Genomic DNA, 22,236 nt, shown 5'->3' with positions numbered 1-22,236 from the left:
TGGACGGACCGGACCATCCAGCCAACAGCTTGTTGATCAGTGACAAAGGCAACCAAACGATCTAGACAATCTTGAGGGTGCATCCGAGGAATCAGTTTATCCAAAAGTATTAGCCAAATTCCAATTCCCAAAACAAATGGCTTCCTTAACTAGCTGCTAAGCCTGTTGTTTCCCCGCGGGGAAGTGGAGGTTGTTTTGATGACCACGTGGCTTTACACACCTCACCTCACCTGATGGGCCTGATCGGGTCACCCATGTTGACTGTTGACTTGACCCTCCTCCTCCTCCATCTTGTTACCTCCTCAGAGCACTCAGCTTTGCCTTCCCCCCCTTTTCCTCAAGCATGACCAACCCCTTTTAACTATAACCATGTCAGACTCCGACTTTGACGATTTCGATGTCGACTTCGCCGTCGATGACTCCTTCCTCCGCCAGCTCGACGACATTGAAGGCAAGGTTACCCCACCAACATCGACGCGTAATCCCTCCATCGTCGCTTCCTCTCCTCAACTGCGGGCCCCACCCTTCCTCCAGAATGCTCAAGCCGGTCCATCGCGTATTGGCAATACGAGCTCTGGGGCGTCACGTCGCGCCGCTGCTCTCGGCCTGCGCTTACCTCGGCCCGCACCGCACCCTTCAAGCGACGATTACGGTGACATGAGCTTCACTGCTGAGTCACTCGAGCAGATTGACCTGGCTACCCGAACTAAAGGAACTACCATCCTTACTTCCTCTGGCATCTCGCGCCAACGCACCTTTGCACGCACCATGTCGGGAAACATGCTCCAGACCCACCTGAACTTTCGCCGCGAGAACCCGTACACCAAGGGCAAGCGATGGGACCGCACCGGCTTCGCTGCATCTGGTCGACGGAAGGTGGCGGTGAAGAAGAAAAGGAAGGGAACGGCGAGGGCGCGTTATGGCGATGACGATGACGATGACGAGGGCAACGACGATGAAGACTCTGACGAGCCTCTCGCGCCCGACCCGACGCCGCTCGTGGACACTTGTGAGCTCGACAAGTCCCAGTAGAAGCTGACAACAGCTAAGCCGTACGAGCCGCAGAAACACCACTACGTGCAGTCCACAGTTGGCACCTACCTCTATCCCACCAACCATCCCAAACGCTCGTACCAGTATGACATTATCCGCTCGTGCTTCACGGACAATACTCTCGTCGCACTACCAACCGGTCTTGGCAAAACCTTCGTCGCAGGCGTGGTTATGCTGAATTGTGAGCCCCACAAGACCTGACGTCAGCTGACGCGATAGTCTACCGCTGGTTTCCTACTGGCAAGATTGTCTTCCTTGCCCCCACGCGTCCTCTCGTCAACCAGCAGATCGAAGCGTGTCAGCTAACTTGTGGCATCCCAAGTCAAGATGCGGCGGTTATGACCGGGCAGAGCATGCCAGCCAAGAAACGAGACGTGATGGTGAGGCAATTCCCGTTTGTGAGGGAGCTAATCACAGTGGGATGAGCGGCGTGTTTTCTACTGCACACCACAGACTCTGGATAATGACCTGCGCCGCGGAGCTGTGGACCCGCGAGACATTGTCTTGGCAGTGTTTGGTTAGTTGACGCCAAGCTCCGTAGCTGACTTGCAGACGAAGCACATAGAGCTTCGGGCTCCTACGCGTACACAACAATCCTCGCCCTCATCACGGCCCAAAACCCATATTTCCGCGTACTGGCCCTCACTGCCACTCCAGGAAACGATGTGCCCAAAGTCCAAGGTGTTGTCGATGCGTTGCACATCAGTCGCATCGAGATTCGCGAATCCGAGTCACCAGAGGTGCGGCAATACATGAACCAAAAAGTAATGTCTTTGTCTCAGACAGAGCTAACAAGAAGCGGACAGAGAAGCACGTCATTTTAATGGGGCCCATTATCATCGAACTCAGAGATCGTTGGGCTGCGCTGATGAAGGTACAGTTATTCACGATTCCAGGTGTTCACCGTAGCCAATTATCCAGAAGCTCGTTGAGCGACACGTCTTGACGGAACGTGATCTTGATGCTAAGCGTCTCAAGACGTTCCGTGTTACCTCAAGGCGCTTAGAGATTTCACGGGACCCGACCTCCGGTCTGAAGTGGGCGATTGGGACGCTTAACAACCTCGACAAGATGTGCCGCGCCATGGCCTATCTGGTCAGCTATAGTGTGCAGAACCGACGCTGACGTTGCAGTTGGAGTTCTCCATTGGCATGTTTCATACTTGTGCCATGGAGGTAGCCGGCGAACCCACATCCAAGGGCAAGGCTGGGAATTCGCGGGGTGGCGCCATGAGTTTGCGAAACAACATTGAGTTCCAGCGTCTCATCCATGACGTCGAGGGGGAGATGAACGACATTAGAAGGCATCGCGATGGCAAAACGCTTGTCGACTCCCATCCCAAGATGCAGAAGACGTTAGAGCTGGTGAGCCCACGTTATCTCGAACTCATCTGACATTCGAGCTTCTGGCGCATTTCGCGCAAGCGGAGGAAGATGAGAAGGAACATGGAATCCCCAACAACACCCGGGCAATGGTTTTCTGCTCGTTCCGGGAGTGTGTTCTAGAGCTTGTTGTGAGTGAGCTCGCGTGCTCGCACACCTGCGCCCATGAAGCTCACAAGGCAGGACATGCTGAACGAACACCCTCACTTGCTCAAGGCCACCAAGTTTGTTGGCCAGTCCCAGGGCAAGCTGGCCAAGGACCAAGGGTTCACTCAGAAGGAGCAAAAGAGGGTGAGGTTCCTTGGACTTGAGCTCAGCGCTTACGTGAGACAATCGAGGAGTTCAAGGAAGGCAAGTTCAACATCCTCGTGGCAACTTCTATCGGGGAGGAAGGCCTCGACATCGGCGAGGTCGATTTTGTCGTCATCTATGACATGCCCAAGCAGTCAATTAAGCTGCTGCAACGAATCGGCCGCACTGGGCGTAAGCGCGATGGGCGAGTTCACGTTCTCATGTCTGAGGGCCGCGAGGACCTCAACTGGGAAACGGCACAGCAAACTCATCGTGACATCCAGGAGGAGATTCTTCACAGCCGCAACCTCGAGCTATTTGAAGACGTCGAGCGTCTCCTACCCCCAAAGTTCCCAGAGTGTATTGAGAAGGAAATGGAGATCGACCCTTGGGATCCGGCAGAGCAAGGACGGATGCTACCGGCGGCCTCCCAACCCCAAAACGGCAAAAGCGGAGGCAAGTCGAAGAAGGCGGCACCAGCCAAGAAGAAGCGTGTCTCAGGGGTGCCTCCTGGGTACGAGGGATTCAAGTCAGTGGCGCAGTTGCTCAAGGAGGGCACGTCGAACCGCAAGAAACGGGGGCGAGGCGATTCGGAGTCGGAGGAGGAAGGGTCGCTCGAGGAGTCGAGTCTCATGGACGAGGCCGAGAACGGGTTCCAGAATACGGGCGCTGCGTCCTCGCGCGGGGGGCACAAGAAGTCGACGGCGCGGACACGAGGTTCAAAGAGGGTCAAATCGTCAGGGCCCAACTCGTCCTCGGAGCCCAAGACATTGACGCGCGCCGAGGAGCAGGCGATCGAAGCCGAGGCGTTCGAGCGCAAACGCGATGACCTCAACCGCAGAGCGTTAGATTTCTTCAACACCCAGGGACCACTCCGTGGGCGTACCTCGTCACCGGCGCGTGGAACTCCGCCCTCCTCTCCACATGCGTATAGCACTGCGCCTGTCAACGAAAAGCTGTCGCCACGCGCTGCCGAGATCGCCGGCTTCAGCCAGATCGACCTGAGTTTAAGCAGCGATGAGGAACTCGAGCTTGTAGAGCCGACGGCGTCACCGCACCCACCGCGCACCTTTCCCTCACACTCCGCGACTCGGCTCTCCAACATGGCACCTCCACCAGTACCCTCCTCACCCACTCGTCCCAGTGTAGTTCACGAGACCCCACTCTTCCGTCATACTGGGCAGACGCCCTCCACTGGTGGCACTGAGCCAACACCGTTCCCAGTGCGTCGGGGGGGTCGACGTGTGGCTCTGCCTTCAAGTGAGCAGGACAGCCCGGGCCCGCGTCCTCTGCAGCGCCTTCGTCGTCGGCCTCCCTCATCGCCAGCCATGGACCCCGATACAAGCCCAACTGTGGAACGTCATGCTCGTCGCTCGCACCCTCGGCTGGATCTGGCGCAGTACCTGGACATCGATGTCGGCGTGTCGGGTTCCGAGAGCTCGGACGAGAGCTCGGGCGAGGAAGACGAGTCAGACCGCCTCTTTGCGGGCGACTTCCAACCTACCCAAGCACCCCGTGGGTACAACCAACGTGCGATGTACCGCGCAGGTCTGTCGACGCAGGTGGGTAGCCCAGCAGGTCTGGCGTTCGCGTCACGGGACCGCCATCCGGCGTTCCTTGCAAAGGCGCGCAAGCCCGTCTTGCTTTCGGATGACGAGCGGGACCGGAGTAGTGAGAACGAATACCAGCTCGGCAGCTTTGTGTGTGATGACGACGAGGACGTGGGGTTTGATTCGTCGCAGCGGAGCGACGCTCTCAGACTGTAGCTAGTAGTGCGTGTGTGTAGCATGTGCAGATCTAAATCATTCAAGGTGTCTCGTTTGCGGCTAGACGTCTTGAGTTTGTGCTTTCGAGTGGACAATGTAGGTGGAGGTTCGGCTGGAAAGTTGCCGGCATCATTCTAGATAGCCGGGCTATCTACCCCGCTGTTTACCTTTGTGCAGTCCACCATCCCCCACAACATGCCACCCAAGGAAACAAGTAAGGCTGGCACGGACGTCTTTAACGTGCAGGTCGTTCACCATCTGTTGACCTCAACTTTGTCCTCGACGCGGATGGTGAAGGTGGGTGGAGGTTCCACTTTGGCACGCTCTCACACCAGGCTCATCGTCAGCAAGTACGCGGCAGCGTGCTTCAGCAGCGTGTCTGCAGTGCGTCTCCACCCGACTCAGCTAACGCAGATGCCGTCGCCTCAAGTCCAAGTGTCGCCGCAGCGGTGACGGGTCATGCGACCGCTGTACGGCCCTGTCCATCGAGTGCGAGGTTGTCAAGTCGCGCCGCGGACGTGTATTAGGATCGCGGAAGTACGATGCATCAGGGGGGCCGCTGACGGCAGTAAGAAGACAGGACTCGAGAAGAGCGTAGCGCATGTCCAGGCCGCGCTGGACCGGATCCGGAAGAGCGCACTAAGCCCTGCTGCCATGGCTGAGGAGGTCGCACAGACGGAAGCCGAGATGAGCGTCTTGCGGTCACCGAAGAGACGGTGAGCTCGACATGTCTTGACCCACACAGGTGTCGACCCTGTACCATCTCCACCTGACACCAGCCGCACGTCCGACCCCGACGTCGAGCCCGTCTCGCCACCATACGACGCCGACCTCGTTGTCGACAGCGCACGCGCCTCGCCTGACCCTGATGAACATCCCCTCCGAGTCCTCTCCGATATCGGCTCCTCCCTCCGAGTCCTTTCCGACATTGGCTCCTCCCTCCCGGCCGCAAGTGTTGGACACGGTGTTCCGGGGTGGACAGGCGCCCAGCTCGCCGCGGCAAGCGCACGGCGCAGGACATATTTCCGTCATCGGCCAGGCGCGGCCAAGCGCGACGTCGCGGCCGTGTTGGATCCAATTTCAAGGGGTGTCGTGGATGAGGAGTTTGCCACTCTGCTCGTGAGCCGGTACTTTGACAACAACGCACCTCAGATCGGGTTCATGGACCGTCACATCCACACGCTCCCCAATTTACGGGCGAGGAGTGCACTGCTCACCACCGCAGTTCTGGCCGCAGCGTCACTGAGTACCGAACGCCAAGTCGCACCAAGGCTGTACGCCCACGCTGAGCGGGTACTCATGACTGTCCTCGCCCGGAATGCCAAGAGTGCCGAGATTGTACTCGGCCTCATGGTGCTCCTTTTATGGCCCATATGTCCAGCCCGTATCGTGGATGATCGGAGCCGCATGCTCCTCGCTCTGGCGATTAACATGGCGCTCGAGCTGGGACTGAACCGCCTCTCACCCAGCGAAGGAGATGAGGAAACACAGCGGTTAGTCCCAAGCTTGAGGCGTGCTGATACCAGGTTTCATCGCGACAAGATTCGCACCTGGTGCGCCCTCTTCATCCAGGACCGTTCGCTGGCCGCGACATCGGGAAAACCATTTTTGATCCACGAGTTTCCCGACGCGGCCGCGATGCGGCGGTGGTTGGAACACCCGTTCGCAACGCACGGAGATCGGATGGTGGTGGGATACCTCGAGTTGCGGCGGATCGAGCGCGACGCACGCGACCAACTCCGCGCCGTCCCGCGCGCATACCTGGCCAACGGGGTACGCGAGGGCACAAGCGTGATGCTAGAGCAATGGTTGGATGAGTGGCTAACCCCCGAACTAGCGGCTGCAGGTGAGGAGAGTGGGGCCGGAGCTAACGCCCAGAACCAATGAACATGATGCGCGTGTTGCGGCATCACATCAACCTCCTAATTATCACGGCGAGTAATGCTCCCCCAGAAGTGGTGATACACAACGCTCGCGCCGATCTCACCTACGTCCTCGAGGCATTTGGATTGCGGATGCAACACATCATCCGCACAGTATGTGGGATGTTGAGCTGGGCCGCGGTGTTGCTACTACGAGTACGTTTCGGACAACCCTACTGGCTCGCTGGACGGTGTGGGTAGCTAGCAAGAATACTGACTCCAGTTGGACCGGGCAGCGTCAACCGAGCTGGTCAAAAGCGTTGCGCTGGCCATGGCACCTAGTGGCGACGGGCCAGACAGCTACGCGCAGTTCTACGGCTCGTTCCTCCTCGGTCTGTGTCTCGACGCGCCCAACGTCAACCAGAGCCCACTGGGAACTGACCTGCTGTCCCTCACAAACTTTGCGCCCAGCCTCGCCCAGCCAACTGTCCCCGCGCGCGCTCTGGATCTGGGGTTCAACACTGCCCTGTTTGACGATATGCCCTTTGAACTGCCGCTAGATATGCCGCCCAACGACCTCGCGCCAAGCCTCGACTGGCTGCTCAACGATAACACTGCCGCTGGCGATAGCGCGTTATGGGGCTTTGGATCGGATTGGGCAGGGAACGCAGGCTGGAATCCCGACCTCACGCAGTTTAGGACGTAGAACGGATGGAGAGTTGGTCTGACATTATGTAATGGCCCACCACGCGGCGCGCAGAGCTTGTTTGGGATATTTGGAATACCTTGGAGGGGGCAACACATGTGCATATACATTGGGGTAAGCTGTAATATTGCTGGGTAATCAATCCGTCAAGGATCCACGAACAAGTATACATGTCTATCGATGGTTGGGCGCAGCCGGGAGCTGCAGGAGGAACCCCTGCGAGTCAGCTCGCTAAACGGGCCAGTCGATTGGACAACCCTTCACTCACCCGCGCATCGCGCACAGAGAACAGCCAAACGCAGCCACCCGTGCTCTTGGCGTGTTCGACAACGGCACGGCGCACCTCTGCGGCATACCCGCGCTCCGAGTTTGGGAGGGCAGGCTGCGTGAGGGTGCGCCACGCCTCGTCGTCCGTGATCCACGCTGTCTCCAAGGCCATTGTTGACAGCAAGTCGGGAGCAAGGTCGACACCGATGACCGGCAGTGTAGACTTGACGCTAGCCGCGAATTCGTCCGCTTGAGTCAGTGCTGAAGCCTACGCAGAACCCACCCTTCTCATAGTACACCGATTTGGTGCCGTGACGGTACTTGCGAGTAGCCTTGTTCTTGACGCCACGTGTGGTGAACGGCTCGGGCGGCAGGACAAGGTTGATTTCCACGTTGGTCACGCGTGTTGTGAGCTGCTGTTCCTGCGCCTCCTTGGCCTGGTTCTTGACTATCGGAGTCGTACCATCGGCATACGCCTGGTCGATGCGGCGCTGGCCGTCGATAGCGGCCCGGAGCCACCCGACGAGCTTATCCTCGGAGACTGACTCTTCCGAGTTCTTGCCAGTCAGGACACGGATCACTTTGGCTTCGTCCCTGTGGCCTCGGATGATGACGACGTAGAGGATACTCTGGTCCATGCACTCCTCGATCACTTGCTGAAGCGTGCGGCCATCGTCGTACTGCAGGTCGGCTCTAATCCCCGCTCGCCAGAGCTGTCCGCACATCGCGAGGCGCTCGCCGATGGTGACTGCTGAGGTTGACGAGACGTAAACATCGCAGCGCTGGGGTTACCAACCTCTTCACGCATTCACTTACATTCGGTGCCCAGACGCCAAACGACCGTTCGTCTGCATTCTTCTTCTTGGACAACAGATCTTTGGCGTTGGCAAGCTCCTGCTTGCGTACCATGCGAGTAAGCATGTCAGAGGCGATGGAGAGGTTGACGCCGTGCACCGGCCGGGAGATGATTCCTGGGTCCTTGAAGTGGTCGAGCAACGAGTCATGACGTCCACCGTACCCAAGGACCTCACTGTGCTTGCTGTTGCGCACGCACTCGAACATAATACCACCACGGTAATACTCGCAGTGTTTGGACAGAGTGGGTCTGAAGAGAATCTTACGCTTCACGCCACTGGAGCGAGCGAGGCGGATCGTGGTCTGAATCTCTTCAAAAGCGAAGGCAAACTTGCGCCTCAACTGCGGATACGTTTCCTCCAGCACCTCCTTGACGGCGTCAAACTCATCCACGGGGCTGACCTTTTCGATATCGTAAATGCAGTTAGAGGGAAGCCCTGAGATCGATGAAAGCGACGGCCGTGAGTGACCAAACGCGACACCAGTCGCAGGTCCCTTGAAAGCCTTGAGGACTTTGGAGCGCATTTGGGATGGGCAAGTAGAGAGCAGCGCGGCGAGAACTGTCCGTAAGCAACATACCGTCCTCCAGACTCACTGCTCTCGTGGCTGACGTGGAACTCGTAGTCCACCACCGCACTCTGTTTAGGCCCCAGACATTCTAGGACGACGCAATCCATGAGTTCCAGTAACTCGACCTCCGCAGCCAGCGACCGAACGGGTGAGATGATCTCGAAGCAGATGTCAGCTGGACCCCAGGACATGTGGCAGCAGAACTCACCACAGCTCAGTGTGCGTGCCGGGCTGGCCTCCTGCTGGGAGCTCGGTATAGCGCTGAGTGGCGGCATAGCGCTTGATACGTTCAATCCTCTGGCGTGAAGTGGAACGAGCCATGCCAACGAGATTGGACGACGGTAGCCTCACAAACCTGCCGCCCGAGTCGAGCAGTCGCACTGGGGAGCGTTCTGGATAGGGTTTGAGAAGGGTCGTTTCCGGCAGCAGCAGCGGGAGGTACACCTCCATGGCACCATGGCGACGGAACAACTTCTTGATCCGGCCATTGACAACAGTCTGCCACGAGAAGAGGGTATCGTCGTGCTCGTTGTCGTACGTGTAGTCCTCGGTACGGTTGTCCATGTGGTACTTGGACTTGGCGTCCGTCTCGAACAGGGCATCGATCAGTGCGGGGTATTTCTCTGAGCGCGGGTTGGTGATTTCTGCTTGTCAGTTCAGAACGAGACTCGCAACCCACCGGCAATGACGCTGTCGTAGAACTGCTCGCCCATGTTGATCGTGGGCACTAGCGGACCGCTAAGCAACTGCGTTGCTTGAGGGCGCATGGATGGGTCGTGGCACATCAGCAACGAGATGATCTCGCGCTGCTTGGGCATCTTGCTGGGAGGCCACTCATCTGGGAAGACCACGTCTTTGGAACGGAGTGCACCGAGCACGTTAACGCGTTCCATGCCAGTTTTGAAGGCATAGCACATCTCAAAGAATATGACGCCAAGAGAGTACATGTCGGCCTGGTCGTCAGCTGTGGACAAACTTCTTAACTTGCCTTCTCGTTGTATGACTTGGAGACGAGCACCTCGGGCGCAATGTACGAGCTCGTGCCGATGTTTGAGGTGCGATCGACATCCTCAGTGGACAGCTCCATCTGGCCAATAGGTAAGTCTGCCGCGGGCAGATCCGTCGTCTGAACCAAGTTAGCGTCTCAAAGCAGGAGCAGCTCACGGAGAGGCCGAAATCCGCAATCTTGACATTCCCGTTAGCGTCTAAAAGAATGTTGGATGGCTTCAGGTCGCGATGGACGATGCCCGACGTCGACATGTGTGCCAGGGCTTGAAGCATCTGGACCAGCAGGCGCCAGCACTCGTCCTCATTGAGGCCAGCGCTGATCGCCTCTCTGAGAGTCTGCTTCTCCACGAACTCCATCTGAATGTAGAGGATTCTCTGGACCGAGTCGTCATTGTCGGTGGTTCCTGTGTACGAAGTTGAGTACTTGGTCGAGGGCTTGGAGATAGCAAGCGGCTGCGTCCGTGTCTGCCTGGGTACCGAGGCTGAGGGGTCGGCCACCGTGTGCTCACTCGCCCACCCGCTGCTGTCGCTGTCGCTGTCATCGTCGCTGATCTCGCCGTCACCATTCTCCTCGTCATCATCGTCATCGTCATCATCGTCGTCAGCGAAGCGGATACGCGGGAAGGAAGCGCTCTTCGAGAGGTCTCGTCGCGATATGGACTTGTCAAAGTCGTCAAACTTGACAGCAAAGATGTCGCTCTCGGACGACGCGTTGGACGAATTGACGGCGGACGAGTTGACAGACGACTGGATGGCCGATGAGTCATCACCATCCGGCCCGTCTGATAGCCCAACATCTTCAAGCCAACAGCTGTAGTATCGTACGATGTACTGATGGCTGACGCGCGACAGGGCGTTGACCTCTCGGAGAACGCGATGGACATCATCCTCGGGACTAAGCTTGACCTTCTCTTCACGTCAGCCACGGTGACAAAAGATATTGGCTCACTGATCGCGTAGGGACGGCCATCCAGCTTGTTCCGCGCTTTGACGACTTCGCCGAAACCCCCTTTACCCTGTAGTAAGCTCCAACATTGCGATCAGATGGTAGCGGATGCGCAACACTCACAAGAAACTCGACCTCCTCAAAGTCTTGACGGTAGCGTGAATAACGCAAGGAGCCTGCGGGCACAGGCGGGTAGTAGAAACTGCCTTGTCCCGGTGACTTGCTAAACAAATCAGGATGAAAGCTGGAAGCGGTGGACACGATCCCGGTGCCGGAAGCAGTTTGGCTCACTGGGGTCAGTTCGAATGCTTGAGTCCACTTACTTGGCAGCGAACGGGGTGGACGGGTAGTGGTCTCCTCCCCGACTGCACGTAGCCGCTTCAACGCCTCGTCAGCCGTAAACCGTCGCCGGGTCACAGGTTGTATCATCCCCTTCAACAAATCCGCCACCGAGGTCGAGACTCCGCCGGGTGCTAGTGTCAGCGGCAAAATCTGGGTAAGCCTCACCATGTTGGAGGAGTGTTGGTAAGTCATGGTATGTCCACAAGCAGTTCCGGCCGAAGAGCATCTGCAGCAGGACCAGGCCCGCTTGCCAAATGTCCCGCTTGGGCGTATACGTGTAAGGCGCATCGATCTCGTCTGGAGACCACCTGGTGGTAAGCGTCGGCCACAGGACTTGCTTTTACCATGATTCGGGATAAGATTCTGGAGATGCCTTGAGGAATGGGTTAGAGCGATGATACTCGATTAACCTTTTGGCGTATCCAGTCCCGGAGATCTTGACGCGAATGTCGTCGTCGTCGCCAGCGCTCAAGAGGACGAGATCACAGTCCAGTTCTGGGGTCAGATGAGGACTGGACGATAACTCACGCTTCTGCATGGAGTAAGCATTGTGGCACTCTGACAATCCTTCGAGGATCTGGATCATGTACTCCTGCGGATCAGCTCAGAGCCCACTTTTGAGCTAACCTTCGCCAGGTCCTCCCCGAACCCATCCTTAGGCAACCACGTCCGCAACCGGCCCGCCTCTGGGACACGCTCGACGACTACAATGAGACGCTCCCATCCCTTGTGGCTCTTGGTCTTCTCGACGGCAAAGACGCGGGCGACGTGCGGTGAGCGCACTTCCATGAGACGAGATAACTCGCTGATGAGCGTGTCGATCCGTTTCTGGCCGTGGGCGCCGTTGTAGTAGCGGTTGGTGAAATCGACAACCTGGACAGTGACGGTAGGCGTGGACACTTTGGCGAAATTGGGGTCCTTGTCAGCGGACACGGGCTCGGCGGTGTACGATGTCCACAGTTGTTCGCGGCGGCCAGCGAATACGGACCACTTGGCCCACTTGCCTTGGTAACCGTCGACGGAGATTGGCTCTTTGAGAACGAGCTCGCGCATCTCAAACTCTCCATCCGCCAGGGCCGACACGCGCTCTTCCCGTTGCCTGCGGTTCTGATCGATGAGAGCCTGGCGCACGCGTTCTTCTTTGCGCGACGCGTCGAGCTGGATGCGCTCGTTTAGGACGCGCTTCTGTTCTGCTTCTGCTGCCAGCCGATGTTCTCGTTCCGACTGCTTCTGTGCCTCCTCGGCCTGGCGTTAGGTTCTAAATAAGCTCAGCACCTACAGCACGCTGCGCTTCTTCTCGGATAGCCATCTCCTCCATCAGTGTCGGTTCTGGCTCGCCTGGCTTGGGCAGCGGGACGTGGTTCTTGTCCATCCACAAAGAGATGAAGTCGGTCAGCTGGTGGTCAGCGCAGCAAACGAGGGGTGAGAATCGGGATCTGGTGGCGCCTGCCGGTCGTGCTCACGTCAAATATGTAGGCGGGCCCACCGACGAAGGACTTGGCCTTCTCGTCGAGGGCACGCTGGAGCTTGCGGACATGTTCGGCGGTGAGTTTGATGGGTTCAAGTAAGTAGAGTAATGGTGGGGCTGTGGCGGGGTAGTTCTGAGGTCAGCATGGAAGGTGCGGAAAGTGCGCGACGCACCTTGGGGAAGCGACCCTTCAACCTGATCCGTACGCGCGGCTCCTCGTTTCCGCGAAGCGCAACCTCCCACCACCCTTGTTCGCTCTCAGTGCCCCATGCTGTCTTCTTGGGTGGGATGTCTTTCCAGTCGTCCTGGAGTGAGCAAGAGGTGAGGGGAGGTGGCTGCGGGCAGCACGCCGCACGACGTGGCGGCCCGCTTGATGGGCCCCGTGCTGGCAGATTTACGAAAAACACCAGCCAGGCCTGCTATCGAATTGCACAGCAGCTGGACATCCACAGACACTCACTCCAAATATGGAGCGGAGAATGGCGAGCTCCTCTTCCTGAGCGAGCTTGTTGGGCTCAGGCATGGGACATAGCTGTTCGGGCAGGGGGATAACAGGAAGTAAGTTGGATGTAGAGCAGGGCAATGCGCCGCTTAGTTTGAGAGGAATGTAGAAATGAGCACTTGTTGAGGGACGTTTGGAGGATTGTTGTCGAACAACATGTCGCACTCTCTCGTACAGTGACGTTTGACCCAGGCACAACCACGTGACACACCTTCCCCACATACCCCACCTCCACTTGACTCGAGCAGTACGACTCATATCCAACTCGACTCGGACTTGTTCAAACTACCTATCACCATCAAGATGCAGGGGCGCGTCCGGCTCGTCCTGTTCGACGTGTTCGGTGAGTTTCGAGTTCCGGCCGGCAAACTGATATAGACACGCTCTGCACACCACGTCTACCAGTGCACGAACAGTATGCCATCGAGGCGTGCAAAGCTGGGCTCAACGTCACTCCGGAGCGGGTGCGGGCTGGCTTCCGGCCGGCGTTCAAGGAGATGAACGCTATCCATCCCGTGTATGGGAAACACTCGAACCCGCCCCTCACACCTGAGGGCTGGTGGACCGACCTCATTCACAAGTGCATGGCGCATGCCGGGGCGAGCGAGCGAGACCTAGACAGGGTCGGGCCCACGCTCGCTCACTCCATCTTACAGCGCTTCGAGTCGACTGAGGGGTACATTGACTTTCCAGAGACGTTGGATGTTTGTGAGTGGGAGTGGGGAGGGTTGGAGGGTGGGGTGGGGGGGAAAGGAGGCTAGAGAGGAAGGGGGGCGTTAGGAGGGCAAGGTTGGAAGGCGCGGGGATGTGGATGGGGAGGACGGCCACGCGGCAGCTGTTGGCTCAGCGTGGAGCTACGACTGACACCAGTACGCGGCCTGCGCGAACTTGGGGTGCCAACATCGGTCGTGTCGAATTCGGACCCAAGAATTCTCCTCTCGCTCGATGCCCTCGAGATCTCCCAGTTCATCTCGTGTGGTCCCACACTGAGCTGGGACGTCGAAGCTGGCAAGCCCGACAAGCGGATCTACGAGGCTGCGTGCAAGGCGTGTGGTGTTGAGCCTGGGCCAGGTGTTATCATGGTCGGAGATGAACTTGAGGCGTAGGTGGTTATTATGAGGAGGAGTGTTGACACCAGCGACTACCGCGGATCCGTCGCGGCGGGCCTAGAGGGTCGCCTTGTCCGGCGTCATGGCGAGTGGTCGGACGGAGCAGTACGCGGGCACGCAGAGGACTTGGAGGGTGTGCATGTCATTCGTAGCCTCACTGAGGTGCTGGATGAGGTGAAGCGGCGGAACGCTGAGTAATGTAGTGTAGCATAGTACCAAGCCCCATAGTCAATGGAAGCACGAATGAATACACGAGAATCAAGAAGCATACATCTACACTATCGTACCAACTACACTCTACTCGGCGCCGATGCGCCGGATCGTCCTACGCTCCCGCTCACCAATGACCTGCACGACACCCTCGTCGCGCAGCGCAGCCACGGCCTCGGCGAACTCTGCGTGGTCGATCGGCACAGAGCTCTGGCTCTCGAGCGCGCGGATCGCCGCGCTCCAGCGAATACCGCGGCCGCCGGCGTCGTCAGCGACCTTGATGACTTCACGCTTCAGGTCGGCGCGCTGGCGTCGAGCAGACACACCCGCACCCGTCGTGATGAGATCCAGGTCAATTTGGCCTGTAAGCGGGTCGGTCGCGGACTCGCGGAGAGCCGCACGGATTAGGCGGTTCGCCTCGCGCACGTCCTGGAGCTCGACCAAGTTGCTGAAGCGCATGCGCGCATGAGCCTCTGATAGGCGGATCATGGACTCGAGCTGACGAGTGGTGGCCGTGATGCGACGCTCTTGACCGCGCGTGTCCTCGCCCGCCTTGCGCATCTCGACGTACGCGGCCACGAGGGCGTCCGACGCCTCCTCTGTGAGCTGAGGGTGGATCTTCTGCCGAGCATACGTGATGTACGCCGTCAGCTTGTCGACGGTCAAAATGTCCTCGCCGAGCGTTTCAGGCCGGTCCTCAAGGTACAGACCGACAAGATGGGCAGCAAGACGCCGGTCGTTCATCTCGTCGACCTTGTCCAGCACGAGGTAGAGCAGGTCGAAACGCGAGATGAGCGTCGGGGGAAGATCGATGTTGGCCGGAACGGGCAGCTTCGGGTTGTACTTGGACCCGATGGGGTTGGCAGCGGCCAGAATCGACGTGCGCGCATTGAGCGTCGTGATGATGCCCGCCTTGGCGATCGAGACGGTCTGCTGCTCCATGACTTCGTGCAGCACACTTCGCGTCGCGTCCGACATCTTGTCAAATTCATCGATGCAGCAGACGCCACCGTCCGAGAGCACGAGCGCACCAGATTCGAGCACGAGCTGCTTCGAATCTGGGTCGCGCGTGACGTACGCCGTGAGACCGACAGCTGATGAACCCTTACCCGAGGTGTACACACCACGGGGGGCGATCTTGTGGACGTACTGTCGTTAGCTTCCTGCGATACGGACAAAGCTCAGCATCCTCACCTGCAGGATCTGCGACTTGGAGGTACCCGGGTCACCGACCATGAGGACGTTGATGTCACCACGGTACCGCGGCCCGCCGCCACCACCGCCAGTGGCGATGCTCTTGTTAGTGCCGCCGAAGAGCTGCAGCAAGATTCCCTTCTTGACGTCGTCCATCTCGTAGATACTCGGCGCCATTGAGCGCGCAAGCATGTCGTAGATGTCCGGGTGGTGCGAGAGCTCGATGAGGTCCTGCTGCATCTTTTCAGCAGCCGAGTAGTTCATGTCGATATCGTTGTCCTCGTCATCGGGGACTGTGCCCTGCAGGATCTCCAGGTCGTCATCCTCGCCGCCAACGCCGACACCTGACGGCTTGACCTTGGAGTCGCGTGTGCTCGGGTCGTAACCCATACGGCCAACGTTGGTACGCTTGACATGCACGCAGTCGACGTACGTCTTAAACAGTGCCTTGATGGAGCGCTGGCGCGGATTGAGACGCACGGGAATGCTGCGGAAGATACCAGTCACGACGACGCGATCACCCGGCTTGACGAGGTCGACGAGCTCGTCGTACACGCACAACGACACGGTATGGGGCGTCTGGCCGTCCGGCACCGCGTCGGGCGTCTCCTGGAGGCGGATGACCTGCTTGTCCATGAACGTGCAGCGGTTGTGGATGAGGATCATGGACGCCTGCGATTTGCAGGCATCACGAGGACAACGAGTTGGCTCGCGGATGCGGCCACGATCAATCGCTACGGTGGTGACGTGCTGACAAACGCAGCAGCGGAAGAACGCCGTCTGCATGTCTGGGATGACGGGCGTCGCGCGGATCACAAGACCCTTGACGGCAATGAGCTTGTCTGTGTCACCCGGGTTGAGGTCGCGCATGTTGATGGTCCTCTCGCCGCCGAACGGGCGGACGCGGAAGATCTTCTCTGGGCCGTGATAGTCACTGTGGACTTTCTTAACCCGTTCGAGTTCGGAACTGGAGACCTGGCCTTGTCGGTACAGTTCCTCAACCTCTTTCACCTTGTTCGCCGCAGTCGTCTGCATCATGTCGGTGAGCACAGTGTCGAGTGCAGGGATCACTTCCTGGGGGTAGTTGAGGCACTGCTTGTAGAGTTTCTTGCTGGGGGGCCATGCCACGATATTGAGCAGGTCGAGGTTGAGGCACTCTTGGTCCGTCTCATACATCTGCTGGATGTAACCCTCGTACAGCGGGGTGTCTTCCTGCGTAGGCGTGAGATTTTCATACAACGGAATCGGTAGCGGGGCGATGCCGCCGGCCTCGACGATCTCCTTGGCGACCTGCTCGTTGTAGTCGCGGCGGTACTTGGGCTTGAACCCCTCGATGAACTCGCGGAACGAGTTGATCACGGATGCGAGCGACACATCCGTTCCCCAGATGATCTTCTGGAAGTCTTCGTCATTGATACCGTCATCGCCCTCGCTGTCCGCCGCGCCCGAGTACGTGCGTGTCGACGCGGGATCGCCGGTGCGCCTGGGTCGTGGGGTGGACGGGTCCTCAGCATCAAGCTCTTCTGCCGTCATGCCCATCGGGTCGCGGCGCCGTGCCGTATAACGGCGATGGGAAGGTGTGGATGCGTGGATGTCACCGCGGCGGCGGCGCGTAGGGGTGGGAGCGCCCACATCCGAGATATCCGAAGGGAAGAACAGGGGTTCCCGTCCATCACTTTGTGGAGCATTTGGCCTGCTTGAGGGCGTTGGACCAACGGGGGAAGTGGGGAAGTGGAGAGACGACCCAGTTGCTGGGGTTGGCGCATCTTCAATGTCAGTGGCATTCAAGAAACACGCGTACCAGAGGTCTGGGGCCACTGGACTGGGGAGGTATGGCGGTGTACAGCTGGCGTGTTCCTTGCAGGGGTGGATGCAGCGGGCGTAGACGCCAGATGCCTGCCTGAACGCGGCGTGCGGTTCGCGCGCGGGGTCGACATTGTGTTGAGTGCGTGAGGGAGTGAGGGAACGGAAGGTTGAAGGTGGCTTGAGATGACTGAGATGACTGAGATGATTATGATCGATTGTGGTTGCTTTCCTCTTGGCGGAACCAAACGCGTCCAAGACGCGTCGTGCTATTCATGACGAAGGAACAACAATCAATCACACGTAAAAATCACAACTAATCAAAGGTGATGTTAGCTAATCGGCATTAGGCCCTATCTAATCTAATGGTCAGGTCTAGAAACCCAAGATGCATGATCTATCCACAATAAACCCCGGTACATTGCCTCATCTACGCAGACGTCCCCCATCGCCAGAACCAGAGCGCTGCTCGCTGTACCATCTCGGGCGTGCACACGTGCCCCCTCTCCTCCTGGATCCAGAACTGGACGTCGCCCGGATACTCCTCCATGACGCCCTTGAGCGCCTCCGCACCGAGCGCGTAGGGAACCATGGCGTCGACCTCACCGTAGAGACACAGAATCTTCTTGCCCATATACGCGCCGGGTGGGGTTGCGCGCTCATAAACCCTCCGCAAAGAGGCGGGGTATGGCTTGACCGCTGTCCCCAATGTACCCTCACGCTCGGAGGCGATGGTGAGGAGTGTGCCGAGCTTCTCGGGCGGAATGCTCACGATAGGCACACCGACGCGCACGCGCGGATCGTCGCGAAGGAGGCGCCAGGCCACGTGTCCACCCATGCTGACACCGCTCGCCATCCAACGCGTGATGACACGCTCGTCGAGCGGGAAGAGGTAGGATCCGAGAAAGTCCATCACCAGCTGGTAGTCGTGTACGCCACCTGTGACGACGGTCAACATGTCTGCTGGCCGCATTGGGTGGCGGTAGGTGCTGAGGCCGTCGGGGTTGCGCCTGCGGTCGCCGTGGTTCCTCTGGTCGAGGGTTACAACGAGCATGTCGTGCGTCACCTCGCGATCACCTTCCCGCGCCAGGCGCAGAGACTCGCCGACGAGGCCCGAGGCCATGGCCCCCATCTGCTTGGCCTTGTTGGCCCATCCGTGGGCGAGCATCTGGTGTCAGTGGGAACGATGCGGGTGTGCAAGGCTTGGAATGTGTGCGTGGGTGGTTAGGCAGGAAACTAGAGAGCGTAAAGAAGTCACAAGTGGGAGAAAGGGAAGAGATGTGAGGTAGATCCATCCACAGTCAGTCCCCAGTCACACTCACCACCACCGAGATCGGCCGGTTGCTGCCTTTGATCTCCTCGAGGCCGTAGACGTTGACGGCAAGATCCACGAGCCATACATTCTTGTGCGACGCGGTCGGGTGTCCAAGGGCAAGGTTACCAAAGTCCATGACATGAGCCGCGTCCATGGGGTTGATCTTGCGGGCGTCCATCATCGCGCGGTCTGTTGGAATTGGGACGTGGTCTGGATGCGGAATGCGAACGTCATCCGCGCTCTTGAAATGGTCCTTCATATTAGAGTGCGTCGCGAGGCGGTTGAAGAGTGTGACAGAGGTGTAAAGAAAAGTCAAACTGTGCCCCAAGAGATGGTAATGAAGAGGAAAGATAAATGTTGTTGGATCAAGCAAATGAAGCGGAAATCAAAGAATCAGTCTATAACCGAGCCGAATACCGGCGGTATTGCGGTCGGACATTGCCGATCCCCGAACAACCGTTAAAAGCAAGCATCAGAGTGGAATCGAAAGTTCATAGCTCAATACAAGTGTGAAGCAGGCAAGCGTGATGAGACGCTGCAGTGTCCGGTACAACCAGGTGGACAGTGGACAAGGAGACAGAGTATTCTTGGCGGTTTCGTTCTTACGTCGTAGTCTCGTATTTTGGGTACGTGCGGGTCGTGAGGGCTGAGGGCCGAGAGGCCCGTGATGTTAATGGCCCTGGGCGGGGTACTCGGGTTGATATCTGTGGTACTGGGGTTTGGGCTTGTACGCGCTCACAAACTGCTGGTAATGGTACTCGTACGCGTATCCCTGCACGGCGCTCCCAATGTAGGCGGGGTGACACGGGGGATGGTAGTTATCTTGGAACGTGGGGCCGTGGGTGAGCTTTTCGAGAACGGCGGGGCCAAAGGGCTCGGCGAACGACATGGTCTCGGCCGGCGGCGTGAGGAGTACACTCGACGCTGTCGAGGTGAACGAAATGGCCGAGTTGCGACGAGCAGAGTGGCGCTCCAAAGGCGCGTCGTACGCCAGCTGTATTGGTGGCGACGAGTACTTGGGACGGCGGTCGCTATTGCTGCTCTCAAAGTACGAGGCCGCAAGGCCGCGGTACCCCGACTGCCGTGGGACGGGTAAGGATGGGGAGGGCATGACGCCCGCATCGAAAGGCAGGTCGGTATCGTACGTAAGGGCACGAGGGTTAGAATGGAACCCCGCGGGGGGAGGGATAATGGGTGGGCGGCGCGTGCGGCGCTCAATCCACGATGGAGAGGGCAGCTTGCCATCCAGCAAACTCCAGCGCACGGGCGACGTGGGAGTGGGTGGAAGGATGGGGCTGCGGACCTTTTCCTGCTTTGTCAGCGAAGCCGGTGATTGGACTCACCTCCCATGCCTGGGTGCACAGGCCCAGCAGGGCCTTGGCGGCCGTATGCTGGTCCTGCTCAGCGGGGGGCAGTTCGACGTCGACGGACCCAGCGGGGAATGTCGTGGTTGGGGCGGGTCTCTTGGTCAAGATCGCCGAGGGACGGCGACGGGCACGGACACGCGGCGAGGGCGTACTTGGGAGACGGGGGAGAGGCTCCTCGGGTGTCTTGGGGGGAAGCGGCAGCATGTCAGACGCACTTGAAGAGCGACGAATGGCAGCTATGGGCATGACAGGAGCCGCCGCGTAAGACTCGGGAAGGAACATCTCAATGGGCACATTGGCAGGGTCGGCTCCAGCCACAATGGCGGTCTTGCGGGCCTCCAGGGCGTCCTCGTGGGCTTTCTTGAGCCACTTCCACTGCTCCTTTGGACGAGGGTATCCCTTTTCGGCAAGCTATGCTTGTTAGCTACTATCCCTGGGTCGATTGTTTGCGCTCTGGTCCCTCTATGTGGCTGTGGCTATGGCTCTCTGTATCATGACACATAGGGGTGATGACAAAATGGGGATTGAAGGAATGGAATGGGAGTGAGGATTGGATGGGAATATAGTACTCACCCAGAGGCCACAAGCGTTACACAACATGGGTCTATCACCATGGTTCTTGCCGGCGAGACCACCACCACGGTCGCTGCGCCAGAGGTTGGTGTAATGCTGTTTGTTAGATCTAATCTGTGCAGGGGTGATCGGGGTTGAGGTGTGATGGTGGCGGAGACGTGGCGGGTTGGGTGAGTGACGAATGGACGGAAAGGGTCGGTGCGTGCGCCTCCGAGAAACAGGTGTCTACACTTACCTCTGTGCAAGCGCAATTGGCGCAGGTGCCAGGACGGATCGAGCGAGCCTTGCGGGCACGCGAGCCGCTAGACTTGTTCGAACTGTGCTTGCGAGCACGGAACGACGAGGTCGTGCGGCCCGCACGGGTCTTGGGGATGAACGGGGCCATTGTAACTGCCGGCGGCCACGTCCCAGTATGAAAGAGGAAGAGATAGGAAGGGAGATAGAGTAAATGGAATTGGAGAGGTGGGAGCCACGAAAGAGGAGGAACACTGTCAGCGATCTTGTACGGCGCGAAAAATGAGGTTCCGTGCCACCCCCGACCACGTCCTCGTCAACCCCATACACGAGCCAGCCGTACCCATCGCACAACCTTGGGGTCAAGGTCAGGCACTGGGGGGACATGGTGTGTGGCGTCGGGGGATTCGTGTTGGTTTGCCCGCTGCAGCCAGTCATAGATGCCATGCTGTTGGCGAGTGTGCGATCGTGAGACTGACTGGGAGGGGGCACACACGACGAGGACAGATGGGAGGCAAGTGTGGAAAACAATGTGTTGTGTGGGAGAAACTCACGGTGTGGTGAGGATATTGGGAGATGGGAAGCAGGTGTGGAGAGGAGAGCAAGGTAATTATAGCAAGTCGGGGAGGGAGTCGACAAGTGCTATGAGATTGATTGAGATGTGAAGGCAGACGTCCACGTTTGAGTGGCCGAGGTCGACTGGGCTGATGGGGACGGTGTTGAACTTGTGTACTTTGTAGCTGCTTCGTTGCCGGAAGAGTCGCGTTAGATGCCAACAAGAGGTGGTTCGATTCCCTGTTGGCGTGGCAGGCAGATAGACTAGATTTTGGTGGCTGCTTTAGAGAAGAGAGCACGGCGTGTATGCGTGTGCGAGTGCAGGGATGTGGGAGGGGACGGAGGAATACTTTAGAAGTGGGAATGTACAAACTCCGGTGCAGACGGAGGATGTGGAGATATGGGGTTGGGGTTGGGGGTGAGGTGGTGGCTTAGCGGAGATCGTCCAGCGAGATGTGCAAGGAGGATGCGTGAGGCAGTGATCAAGCGATGAGATGAAAGGATGGGGGCGAGAATGGATGCGCGATGGGGATGGGGGCTTATGAGGCGCAATCCAGTGTTTGGGATGAGTGGGAGGGGAAGACAGTGTAGTGAGGCAGTCGAGCAGCCAGGCGGCAGTCACAGGAGTGGTTGGAAGGAATCGACAGAGGGCGCCACAACACGCAACCACACCTTGATCGTGCTCGCCGTGCTTGGACCGCTGGAATCAAAGGGACCTCGTCCACGACGTGCAATAACGCCACTTGTCCTCCTCTGCGTCCTCTGCGTCCTCTGTTCCATTACCGTACCTTGCCCTCAATGGTGGACGAGACGAGACGCGCCTCGATTCATGTTGCCATGTCATGGCACACTTTTTTC

General features: G+C 58.5%; 7 protein-coding genes across 7 annotated transcripts; 3 read left to right on the top strand and 4 right to left on the bottom strand.

Moving 5' to 3' along the window:
• Positions 1 to 369: 369 nt before the first annotated feature.
• Positions 370 to 4,492, top strand: MPH1 (uncharacterized protein; the record flags this gene model as incomplete). Its single annotated transcript, XM_060598952.1, has 11 exons — positions 370 to 1,009; positions 1,046 to 1,234; positions 1,273 to 1,433; positions 1,471 to 1,570; positions 1,606 to 1,793; positions 1,850 to 1,927; positions 1,963 to 2,148; positions 2,187 to 2,417; positions 2,456 to 2,566; positions 2,619 to 2,726; positions 2,765 to 4,492. 11 exons carry the CDS (start codon positions 370 to 372, stop codon positions 4,490 to 4,492), a joined length of 3,720 nt encoding a protein of 1,239 aa, XP_060455694.1.
• Positions 4,493 to 4,687: 195 nt separating this feature from the next.
• On the top strand, positions 4,688 to 7,060 carry CcaverHIS019_0304980 (uncharacterized protein; the record flags this gene model as incomplete). Its single annotated transcript, XM_060598951.1, has 9 exons — positions 4,688 to 4,706; positions 4,739 to 4,789; positions 4,828 to 4,876; positions 4,907 to 5,029; positions 5,062 to 5,208; positions 5,272 to 5,985; positions 6,019 to 6,338; positions 6,371 to 6,570; positions 6,638 to 7,060. The coding sequence occupies 9 exons, from the start codon at positions 4,688 to 4,690 to the stop codon at positions 7,058 to 7,060; spliced, it is 2,046 nt and encodes a 681-aa protein (XP_060455693.1).
• A 174-nt stretch (positions 7,061 to 7,234) lies between these two features.
• On the bottom strand, positions 7,235 to 13,039 carry GCN2 (uncharacterized protein; the record flags this gene model as incomplete). Its single annotated transcript, XM_060598950.1, has 20 exons — positions 7,235 to 7,276; positions 7,329 to 7,576; positions 7,611 to 8,109; positions 8,144 to 8,742; positions 8,778 to 8,788; positions 8,961 to 9,396; positions 9,432 to 9,705; positions 9,771 to 9,878; positions 9,917 to 10,671; positions 10,710 to 10,776; positions 10,830 to 10,996; positions 11,030 to 11,179; positions 11,214 to 11,356; positions 11,459 to 11,543; positions 11,577 to 11,640; positions 11,676 to 12,293; positions 12,328 to 12,444; positions 12,512 to 12,649; positions 12,690 to 12,821; positions 12,977 to 13,039. 20 exons carry the CDS (start codon positions 13,037 to 13,039, stop codon positions 7,235 to 7,237), a joined length of 4,716 nt encoding a protein of 1,571 aa, XP_060455692.1.
• A 282-nt stretch (positions 13,040 to 13,321) lies between these two features.
• CcaverHIS019_0304960 (uncharacterized protein) lies at positions 13,322 to 14,325 on the top strand (the record flags this gene model as incomplete). Its single annotated transcript, XM_060598949.1, has 4 exons — positions 13,322 to 13,361; positions 13,397 to 13,726; positions 13,889 to 14,120; positions 14,157 to 14,325. The coding sequence occupies 4 exons, from the start codon at positions 13,322 to 13,324 to the stop codon at positions 14,323 to 14,325; spliced, it is 771 nt and encodes a 256-aa protein (XP_060455691.1).
• Positions 14,326 to 14,424: 99 nt separating this feature from the next.
• CDC54 (uncharacterized protein) lies at positions 14,425 to 17,468 on the bottom strand (the record flags this gene model as incomplete). Its single annotated transcript, XM_060598948.1, has 3 exons — positions 14,425 to 15,486; positions 15,532 to 17,297; positions 17,333 to 17,468. The coding sequence occupies 3 exons, from the start codon at positions 17,466 to 17,468 to the stop codon at positions 14,425 to 14,427; spliced, it is 2,964 nt and encodes a 987-aa protein (XP_060455690.1).
• Positions 17,469 to 17,764: 296 nt separating this feature from the next.
• CcaverHIS019_0304940 (uncharacterized protein) lies at positions 17,765 to 18,908 on the bottom strand (the record flags this gene model as incomplete). The annotated part of the gene is made up of 2 exons (XM_060598947.1): positions 17,765 to 18,502; positions 18,657 to 18,908. The coding sequence occupies 2 exons, from the start codon at positions 18,906 to 18,908 to the stop codon at positions 17,765 to 17,767; spliced, it is 990 nt and encodes a 329-aa protein (XP_060455689.1).
• Positions 18,909 to 19,319: 411 nt separating this feature from the next.
• Positions 19,320 to 20,974, bottom strand: CcaverHIS019_0304930 (uncharacterized protein; the record flags this gene model as incomplete). The annotated part of the gene is made up of 4 exons (XM_060598946.1): positions 19,320 to 19,958; positions 19,993 to 20,427; positions 20,590 to 20,685; positions 20,825 to 20,974. 4 exons carry the CDS (start codon positions 20,972 to 20,974, stop codon positions 19,320 to 19,322), a joined length of 1,320 nt encoding a protein of 439 aa, XP_060455688.1.
• Positions 20,975 to 22,236: the final 1,262 nt, after the last annotated feature.

Source organism: Cutaneotrichosporon cavernicola (assembly GCF_030864355.1).
Source record: "Cutaneotrichosporon cavernicola HIS019 DNA, chromosome: 3".
NCBI lineage: Eukaryota > Fungi > Basidiomycota > Tremellomycetes > Trichosporonales > Trichosporonaceae > Cutaneotrichosporon > Cutaneotrichosporon cavernicola.
This window is presented reverse-complemented; position numbering and strand designations above follow the sequence as displayed.